This window comes from Colossoma macropomum, unplaced genomic scaffold, assembly GCF_904425465.1.
Source record: "Colossoma macropomum unplaced genomic scaffold, Colossoma_macropomum, whole genome shotgun sequence".
NCBI lineage: Eukaryota > Metazoa > Chordata > Actinopteri > Characiformes > Serrasalmidae > Colossoma > Colossoma macropomum.
This window is the reverse complement of record NW_023494800.1, coordinates 12809088-12819390: the sequence shown is the minus strand read 5'-3', so window position 1 is coordinate 12819390 and position 10303 is coordinate 12809088. Positions and strand designations below refer to the sequence as shown.

Sequence of the window (10303 nt, the reverse complement as noted above, 5' to 3'; positions counted from 1 at the left end):
ACGTGAAACCTTGAGTTTATGAATCAGCCATTCAGTCCAGTTTTAGCATTTAGAATTTGAACTGTGTGAAAGATTCTTCACATTTCTTCACAAACATCATGATTTACTTAGCTAATGTAGATAGCTTGCACATTTGTGACCTTTTTGCCTGTTTCATGTTACTGTTCTGCGTAATCGGCTCCTCTGCATAGCACGGGTTCTCCTCTGTCTCTCAGCAAAACTGATGCTGAGGCTTTGTTTGAGGGCAGGAAGAATCATTCTGTCCACCGTGTTGGCTTGGCACACTGGTCTGTCCCTACAAACGGGAGAGATTAGGTCAGTATAATAACTCTAGAGCTAACTTTAAGTGTACTTTGTATAGCTTTTGGTACAAACTGCAACTTACAGCCCTCTGGACAGTGCGTGAAAAGGAAGCTTTGGGAACTTCTCTCGTTCTTCAGTTCTGTCAAGAAGGAAATTGTGAAGAATAAACCTTTTTCAGTTTCTAAGTCGTCACATTTGGCTGTAAATAGTAGTGTATCAAACTTGCGCCTGCATCGTTTAACAAAGTGGCAGTGGAGGGTTGCCGGGAGCCTGTCCTTAAAAAATTGTCTTTCAACCTCAGCACAGTTATTAGGAGAGGAGAGTTTGACTTGGCCAAAGCACGTTGCTCAAAACAAACATTTGAACTTTGGGTGAGCCTGCGCGTCTTCGTGCCCTGAACACCACAACCAACACAGACACAGCATCGTATTTCTACATTACAGTAAACTAATCACCAGGCTGCTGTGGTGACAAGTTTCTTACGGTTTTTAAGCAAACCTCTGTGATGACAGGATTGTAAATACGCTAGTGAATAAATGTTTATCTTGCAGCTGAGTATTTTTAATCACAGATGTGAGTAAATCTGTCCTACTGTACAGCCCACATTTGCTCTCCAGTTCAGTTTTACCTGCTATTTTTGATCGGTTACCACATTGAAAGTGACACATGACAAGCAGAGCTTTTTAGCTAAAGTTAAACATTTTTAAACTTGAAACTCAGATAAGGCTGTTTAGATGAACTATTGGTGCATTTAGATTTGCAGCAATGATTTTGGGCATTGTTTACAGCATGACCGGAAGCCGTTTAACGCTACTATTTATTCTTCCGCATTAGCGAACACGGAAGTGTGAGAATGGTCTATAGGTTTTTGTTGTAAATAAAGACAACAGGGGAATTTGTTTACCTTTGATCATCAGCAAGATAGGCTTTGGTCAATATGTAATTCTCTGGAGTGATTCTCTTGTTGAAAACGATGTCCCTAAGTACAGCCTTGATGCGGAGTATCTGGCAGAGGCACAAACCATGAAGAATGCTGAGTTGTGAGACAGAATCACAACCTGCATACATAAAACAAAGAGAAATGGGAAGAAATATTACTGCACCCACTTCTTGGGACTGTAGGCTGTTAGCGTTGTAGAGCTGCCGTATAATGACTTCACACTCCTGCAGGGTGGGGGCTCTTGGGGGCTGGGATGGGTTGCAGTGGATTCTTAAAGGGTGTAAAGAGGTGATGAGGCCCCCTTTGGCCACTGAGACCAACTCAGGCCCACCTGCTGTTGTGGTCTCTGAGGCATCCTCTCCATGTTTCATCTGATGGCTGAAATGTTAGTTTCATAATCAAATAGAAAAACGTTCATCCTAAAAGAGGAATTCCTTTCATTTTTAAAAAGACAAACAGCCATTCAAAGTGGTTTGTTGTGAAACCATTGGCCCTGCAATTTAGTCCAAGACTAGGCTTAATCCATGTCTGGGGAAACTAGCCCTAAATGGTAACAAATTTACTACTCAATGTCTGAAATATTGTTTCAGCAAAAAAAAAAAATAATAATAATAATAATCCATTCAGGGCTACAGAGGCAGAGAGGTGCATGGTCCCTAAAGAAAACTTGTTTTTTCAGATTAACTACTTTGTTTTACCATCTTCAAAATTACATATTACACAGCATTACACTCAGAACTCAGAATATGAAAAAAGTCTGATATTTTCTCACAACAAACTCATCCAGAGAGTGTTGGTTACATCTTACCTATTTAATAATGCTAATTATTTACAGTTATTGTCCTATGTGCATCCTTTAAGATGGCATCAAACGGTAACTACTAGTGATGCTTGATACCAATACTGGTATCAGGCCAATACTGTGGTCATTTATTCCTACTCATAAAAATTCACCAATACCATCATCCGATACCCACTGATGACATAAGCTGAATGTACACTGCCACACCAATGAACAAACGACTCGGTGGTGAAAGAGGAGGGTCCTCTCAAATAGAGAAGTGTTGCTGACTCTGTGACAACTGGACACAAAGTCACTGGTCACTTTAAACATTCCTCTGTGGTATATTCCCGCCAGACCTACGCTGTCTGATTTTTAGCCTGTTATTAAACACAATCAAAACTGCTTTCCCGAAAACGGGGACAGACACAAAAACTAGAAAAACAGAGGCAAAAGAGTTGACATTTCCTACCAAAGTCCGTCTAGGACTTTACTCTGTTTGACTGAATAAATTAGGTATAAATGTTAATATGCTGAAATTTTTTTTTTTTGGAAAATAGGCCATAGAGAGACTGTATTGTCCTGCCATGTACAACACTGGCTGGATTAGCTTCAGTGCACAGTGTTCGCAGCTCTGCTCAGATACTCCTTGCTCAGTCGGTGCGCAGTGTGTTATTTTGGATGAAACAGCTTTATTTGAAATTGTTTATGGACAGAGCTGTCTGTAGAGCTGCATTTCACGTAGCATGAGTGTTTTCATACAGTCTGAGTATATAAATCATAAGCTTAAGAACAAGATTTCTGAAATCACCCAAATCTTTAGAGGACATTCAACTACAGCTCAACCAGCCAGACAAAAGTCTTCAGACATAAAACTCCACTGCTTGTCTGATGAGGAACAAAACCCGCTCTACTCCACTGCAACGCTGCTTGATCAGAGGTAACTAACATTGCATAGTTAGCCAATTCACGTCATTTAATATAAGCTAGAGTTTAATGATTTAACCAATAAAGTACGTTGCACTCATTTGCACCAACAATTATTTAATTCTAAGTAGGTTACTCACTATGGAATTGGATTCAGTATAAAAAGTATGTACTCGTGCTCGGTCGGTATCAATGCATCCCTAATAACTACTTCATGTGACATTAACATGGATGCACTGAGCGTGCCTTGCTTACCCAAGGTTTCCATCTTGGGGCAGGTGTATATCTTCTAGTGTCTGTTCAAAGTAGATTCCTTTCTGTGACTGAAATGTATTGGACTCTGGCCAGTGATTTTGTCCTTTGTGACTGGACCCTGAGCAATTGGTGAATACAAAAACACAATGGAACATACTTTCAAATAAGATTCAACTAAGCAGAATTATCTAGAACAGTGGTTTTCAATCCCAGTCTTATAGACCCTAATGGACTGTACTTGTGTGTGTTTTTGGGTTTGCTTCAAGTTATAATTAAGGCCTTTGGGAGCCAAGCCAGATGTGTTAGAACGGGGAAAACAAGTACAGTGCAAGGGACTTAGGACTAGGAACCAGTGATATTGGTAAAGGTAAGTGAAAGTATTTTACTTTTTCTGCAGGACTCTGGAGGCTCCATGATCAGCTTGAACTGCAGGTCTTTGACCCCACATATGGAAAGAGAAGGCATGGCATTGAAAAGACCATGAAAGACCCCACACAGCAGCTTTTAATCTCAATTAACACAGTGAGGTGTCATGTCACTCCTTTATCACGAGCATGAGAGATGATACTTTTCTTTTAAGCTGAAAAATGTCCTTGTGACGGTGGGAGGCCAGTCATTCACTGGCACAAAAGTGCCGTAAAGTGATAGCACACTCTGCCACCCGCTGAGGTTATATAACCCGTTCTTTCATTTTCCTCTTTTAAACTTGATCACCTGCAGTCACTGCTATAAGGTGTCACTCTGTCAACAGGTGCCACTTCCTCACAGCACTCAGGAGGCGATTAAATGTCAATGAAAAAAAAAATCTTTAGGGAAGGTCCGGACATATAGAACAAAATATAACAACAATACATTTTTCATGATTCACAATATGCATGACATTATTTAAGGTGGAACAGAAAAAAGAACCGGTAGTTGCATATTTAAAAAAATTGCCATCAGAAACAAATACAGTGATTTTTATTCAACAATTCTGCACTAATTTTGCTCTCTTTGTCATTAGACATAGTTGCTCAGTGCTCATTCAGTACTGATGATATCCACGATATGTTGATGTAATTAATCACAATAACTATCATCATATTGCCCATCCCTCTTTTAAGATGGATTAAAATATTCTAAGCTTTTAGACAATAGGTGATACTTTACTAAGTTCTTGTTCCAGTTTCCGACAGTGCCTATTGGTGCACTCCTTGAAAATAAAGATTTTAAATATTATAAATTGGCTAATTAGATGAAAATGGTAGTCAAATTCAATAGAATTCATCAGTTTTCCAATAATTGGCAGAAAAAAATGTAAACAATAGCCAAAGTAAAAATTACAAAAATAGCTTTTGTGAAAAAACTTCTTATTTTTATTTTTTTTATTTTCATTAAAAATGTCTAAGATCCAATAAGATTTATTTCAAAAGAATTTCTGCAGAATTTCTAGAAGAAAAAGTACATTTGGACAGTTACTGCAGTTTACTGCACTACAGAATACTAAACAAAAGTTTTACATGTAAGACAGTACATGAATATTAGACAAAGCAAATTTATCTTGGCAGAAACTGTTCTATGTATTACCAAAAAAGGTTCTATGACTTGTAGCAATAGTGGTGCTAGACTATACAGAACCATTTTAAATATATCCTTTGAAGAACCATGTACCACAGGTTTACATTTATGCACTTAAATGGTTCTTCGAGTTATCATGGTTCTCTGATAACTAATGCCTTTGCTAAAGAACCCTTGAGGAACCATTTTAAGGGTGTATATTATTACAGAAATGCCAAACAACACTACAGACTTTTGTATACAACAGTTCTTGTTATCGAGATCGTACAGTAGGACGAAACGAAACCAAAGTGTTTCATCGCTGCGACAGATACAGGGGTTTTACTCGTTATGAGCCTTTTGTAAAGAACTCACCCTTGTTTTGTCGTCTTAACCGCTCTATCTCCGAGTGCAGCTCTCTCAGGGTTTCTCTGTGCTGCTGCTGCAAGAAATCAATCTTCCTCTGCAGTGACACGGCGACCGCGTCCATTCCGAGGAAAGAAACAGCCTCTCCTTTACAAAGAGCTGTTCCTTTAAAAATCACAGCTGCGCTGATTTCCCCCAGTCTGGTCCCTTCAATCGCCTTCAAACTGCTCTTTGTTAACGCTGAAATCTCCGGTGTGACCGAAGTTCAGTCAAAGGCCTCTAGAGACGTTTGTAGAGTTTAATGCTCTCCACTGGTAGATTTGATGTTACTTTTCACAACGTTGTTTGCCAAACCACTGACAAGAAACGCGTAATCTCCAAAGCTGAGTGGTAACAGTGAAGTTCAAATGAAAGACGCTCTCATTAGAGAAGCTGATTCCAGATCAGAGGAGGACTGTCTGGTCTGAGCGCCTCGTTCTGGTTCCTTCCTCTCCTCTCCTGTCTGTTTACACACGTTTCTGTGGTGACATCAGGATCAGCTCCAGTAATCAGTGCCGCAATACACTTCATATACCTACAAACACAGTGTATAATACTACGGAGCCCCGGTGATGACATCGCTTATGAATAAAAATGTGTGGGAACGAGATCCTAATGCGTGGCCACGACTTAGTAAGGTGTGGGAATGAAGTAATAAAGTTGTGGCCATGACTTGGTAAGGCGTGGGAACAAGATCATGCTTTACTAAGTTGTGGCCATGCATTAGGATCTCATTTCCATGCCTTACTAAGTTGTGGCCATGCATTAGGATCTCATTCCCATGCCTTACTAAGTCGTGGCCATGCATTAGGATAGTATAATACGGAGCCCTGCTGGTGACATTCTGTATAAATAAAAATAATACGTGGCCACAACTTAGTAAGACATTGGGACAAGATAATTAAGTCATGGCCACGACTTAGTAAGGAGTGGGAACAAGATCCTAATCCGTGGCCACGGCTTAGTTAGGTGTGGGAACGAGATCCTAATGTGTGGCCACGACTTAGTACAGCATGATCCCGTTTCCACGGCTTAATTATCTCATTCCCATGCCTTCCTAAGTCATAGCGATGCTTTAGGATCTCGTTCCCGAGCGTTAATGAGGCATGGCCACACTTTTTTTTTATTTATATGGTATGTCTTGCCATCTCATTCGAGAACTCTCTGATTGTCCCGTCAGCAGAGGCAAGAAGTCTTGGTGTGCTTCTGGATGGCCAGTTATCGTTCTCGACTCACATTGCGAACCTAACTCGGTCATGCAGATTTCTGCTGTTCAACATCCGGAGGATCCGACCCTTTCTCTCTCGAGAGAGGCCACCCAGGTGCTAGTGCAGTCTCTTGTCATCTCAAGGCTTGACTACTGCAACTCGCTCTTGGCTGGTCTTCCGATGCAGGCCATCAGGCCTCTGCAACTCATCCAGAATGCAGCAGCAAGACTCATCTTCAATCTCCCAAAGTTCAGCCACGTCACCCCACTGCTGCGCTCCCTTCACTGGCTTCCTGTAGCTGCACGCATCAGATTTAAAACCCTTATGCTTGCCTACAAAGCCAAAAATGGACCAGCCCCTCCCTACTTGATGGCAATGGTCAAATCTCGAACTGTACCACGAGCCCTTCGAGCTTCGAGTACAGCTCGGCTTGACCCGCCATCCTTCAAGGCGCGTGGAAGGCAAGCATCTAGACTGTTCTCTGTGCTGGCACCCAGGTGGTGGAACGAACTCCCACTGGCTGTCCGTACAGCAGAGTCTCTCGCTATCTTTAAACACAGACTGAAGACACACCTGTTTATTCAGCACTTAAATGAGCACTAAATTAAGTATTGATTGTAATGTATTGTACAGCACTTATGTATTGTATTGTATTGCACTGTTCTGTGTTTAACTCTGTCCCTTTTTCACTAGGTGTCAATGACCTTCTGATTCTAGCAGTATCTGAGCTTAGGACTGGCTTTCTCTCTAACCTATTGGTAACTAGCGAAGATTCTTTCTCTGGATAGACAAAGCACTTTTTGTAAGTCGCTCTGGATAAGAGCGTCTGCTAAATGATGTAAATGTAAATGTAATGTCACCAGCAGGCCTCCATAGTATAATGTATTGGCTGTATATGTATTAACGTGTATTTCCCCACACACAATAACTGTAAAACCGTACACAGACAAACACAAAGAACAGGCCAATGCAAACTCTAAACAACATTCAAAGTAATTTGTTATAACACAGGGGAATTACACTGATTTTTCAAAATTTAAGGAAAATTCAGGGTTGTGATGTCTACAATGCAAACTTTTGGTAGCACTTTGGTAACTGATTTAGACACTTTGTAGATACTTAATTTACTTTGAAGTTACATTCAACTAAATATCTACTAAATTGACCATAGTTTCTTTAACTCTAAATCTGGCTCTAATCCTAAACCTTAACCTAAACCCAAAACCTAAACCCAACCCTCACCCTGATCCTAGCCCTAACCCTGATCCAAATCCTAATACTAACCTCACCGCTGTTTAGAATCAACTGAGTTTCAGCAGATAGTTTGTTAATAGTTTGAACATCTGTAGATAATCTACAGAGGACTACACTGTTAGAAATAAAGGTGCTGTGCAGGTACATTTTTCATTCAACAAGGTAAAAACAACATAAATGTGCCCTCAAAGGTACAACCGTGGTTTCAAGGTCCAATTGTGTACCTTAAATATGTTTTTCCCAGTGAAAAAAAAAGAATGTTTTAAAACGGAACAATAAAATAAAAAGCCTGGAGACGAGATGAGGTGTGTGGAGTCAGTACAACTTAGAAAATATAATTTCAATGGATTATGGTACAATTATGTTCCCTGACTAAAGCTTCTGAGATGTACCCTTGAGGGTACCACCCCAGTGACAAGAGGGGTACTGCCCCAGTGACAGTTTAGTACCTTCATTTCTGAGAGTGTATAGTGGACTATCCAAATAAAGTAAGAACAATTTTTTTTCTTTTTTTTTACTTTTTGAACTTTGCTATCCAAAATGACCAGTGAACGTACACGTGAGTTTATATATGTAATGTTGAATGTTGGTAAAATAGTGCTAAATCTGGAAAAAAAGAAATTTTCTTTGGATTCAATTTTGCCTGTTTTCTCCATGGTTTTTAAAAATAAAAAAAAAGTCTCTCAAAACGATCTTTCATTTCATGTAGCTTTTACAGGCATTAAACTCTTCAGATTTCTGGAATAGAGCATTTCATTGCACATCAAACCGCTCTCCATGACTCTGTCTACATCTTAACAGTTTAATTATACACATATCATTACAATATTTTAATGTTTTAATACTACTACTTCAATACCACTGGCTTCTGGAAAGAAAAAGAAGCATTAAAAAGCTGAACGGCTTTCACTGACTAAACGCCAGAGTGCAGCTCCTGATAGAAGGCATGGAAAAACCAGAGGGGGTTTGGACTCAGGTAAACCAGACAACACCAGATGAGGTCTGAGAACTTTAAGAGAGGTTAAAGAAGCTCAATGACAGAAGAGATGGAGGATTTGGTGAAGACAATGGCTGGAATGATGATATGGTTTCAGGATAAACTGACTGGATGATTTCAGTGTTTGAAAGAGTGGAAGAGGTCATGACTAAAGAACACCAAAGGATGCTCACCACACTGACTTTTGTCCAGCAGCTGCTGGAAGAGAATTCCAAACTGAGATGAGGAGGACAATGGAGAGAGGCAGCTCACAGAGCAGCAGGTGGAGGCACAGTCTGTTAAGGAAAGGAGAACTCCAGGCTATGTGAGAACACCACTCTGGATAAGGAGCCTGAAGACATCAAAACAAGTTTACACTTACATGCTCAACGTCCTCCTCTTTGTTAATGAATCAATACAAAATGTGTGCATTAAAATATGTTAATCAAAAATGTTGTAATGTCATGATACTGATTCTACATTTTTGACAGTGTAGACTACACATGTATACTGAGCTTTGCTACAATTCTATTTGTTTTTAGTGGTAGTCTCTGGTAGTGTTTAAAAAACTGTCCTAATAAATAACCTAAACCTCAGCCCGTGGGTCGAGCTGAAGAGATTTTATAAGGATGTATCGTCTCCAATCCCTTATTTACCCCACCTCATCCAGCAGAGTGATCTTTTTTTCCTCTTTGCTAAAGGTGCCAATACTTGTGTATCTGAAGGCATTGTATGTGTATTTGAAGTCAGTTTTTAACCTTCAGTCAAAATGCTGTAGATTTTCTGTTTATAAAATGAGAAACTACTTGAGAACAAAAAGAACTGAAGAACTATTAGTCCTGTGATATTCTAAGAGCCATCTATATGTGCAAAAACTGTTTTTTGTTAATTAACAGGCCATTTCAATTAGCAGTAATCGGGCTTCATAAAATGACACTAAACAAACACCGGCTCACCCTGTACATTTTAAAGTTTTCACTATAATTAAGACACAACTGTGAGGCATTAATATGAACATTTCCTTCACTTTTATGCAGCTTTTCTTAAAAATGAGCTAAAATGCAAAAACAAAGTCCAAAAATGCTGTTTTACTATCATGAGTATACAACACTGAACTACAAATGTACTTACGCATTTTAGCTTGTGGTGAGACAGGAATTTGGCCTCCTAATATGGGCCTCATTCACTAACCGTGCTTAAGAAGAAATTTCTTCTTAAATGCCACTTACGCAGTTTTCATGAAGATTCTGACATTCACCAGTGTTTTCTTATTTGGGATTTGTGTCCAAGTTAAGAACAAAATCGACACACTTAAGAACACAAATGATGACTTTTTCTTGGGACCTTTCTCAAGAACTAAGAAAAAACTTAGGAAGGTATTGGTGAATGAGGCCCAATGACTTCATTAAACAATTGCCTAGGTAGGCAATTTTGTAAATTCAGATCATTTGTTAGCTAATGTGCAGTACTGGATTAGCACTACTGAATGCTGTGAATGCCTCTTACAGCTTCATATTAAGTTAGTTTCACGTTTAGTGGTTTGATCAAAACAGCATTTATTACTTGACTTTCATGTTCTTGAACTACAGGCCACAAGTCATTAAAATAACTCTTTTCCACCTCTCAATGATATTTATTTCATTGTTGATTCATTGAGAAATTCATGAGATTACATGGGGCCTAAGCATTCACTTTTTTGTAGCTTATTAGAGTTGGGT

At 39.4% G+C, this 10303-nt stretch overlaps 1 protein-coding gene across 1 annotated transcript; it reads right to left on the bottom strand.

Annotated features, from left to right (window-relative positions):
- Window positions 1–31: 31 nt before the first annotated feature.
- Window positions 32–5590, bottom strand: si:ch211-222n4.2 (uncharacterized protein LOC101885505 homolog). Its single transcript, XM_036588542.1, has 7 exons — window positions 5118–5590; window positions 3593–3640; window positions 3207–3324; window positions 1411–1621; window positions 1208–1308; window positions 386–442; window positions 32–295 (listed from the first exon to the last, which is right to left on the bottom strand). Exons 1-7 carry the CDS (start codon window positions 5230–5232, stop codon window positions 154–156), a joined length of 792 nt encoding a protein of 263 aa, XP_036444435.1. The 5' UTR covers window positions 5233–5590; the 3' UTR covers window positions 32–153.
- Between the last annotated feature and the right edge of the window lie 4713 nt (window positions 5591–10303).

Excerpts from the sequence above, each read along its gene's own strand:
- si:ch211-222n4.2 (XM_036588542.1), bottom strand. The coding sequence starts at position 5,232 with ATGGACGCGGTCGCCGTGTCACTGCAGAGGAAGATTGATTTCTTGCAG. Across the intron at positions 3,325-3,592 it reads TCCAGAGTCCTGCAGAAAAA|GGTCCAGTCACAAAGGACAA; the intron begins GTAAAATACTTT and ends CCAATTGCTCAG. Across the intron at positions 1,622-3,206 it reads CCCCAAGATGGAAACCTTGG|CCATCAGATGAAACATGGAG; the intron begins GTAAGCAAGGCA and ends CTAACATTTCAG.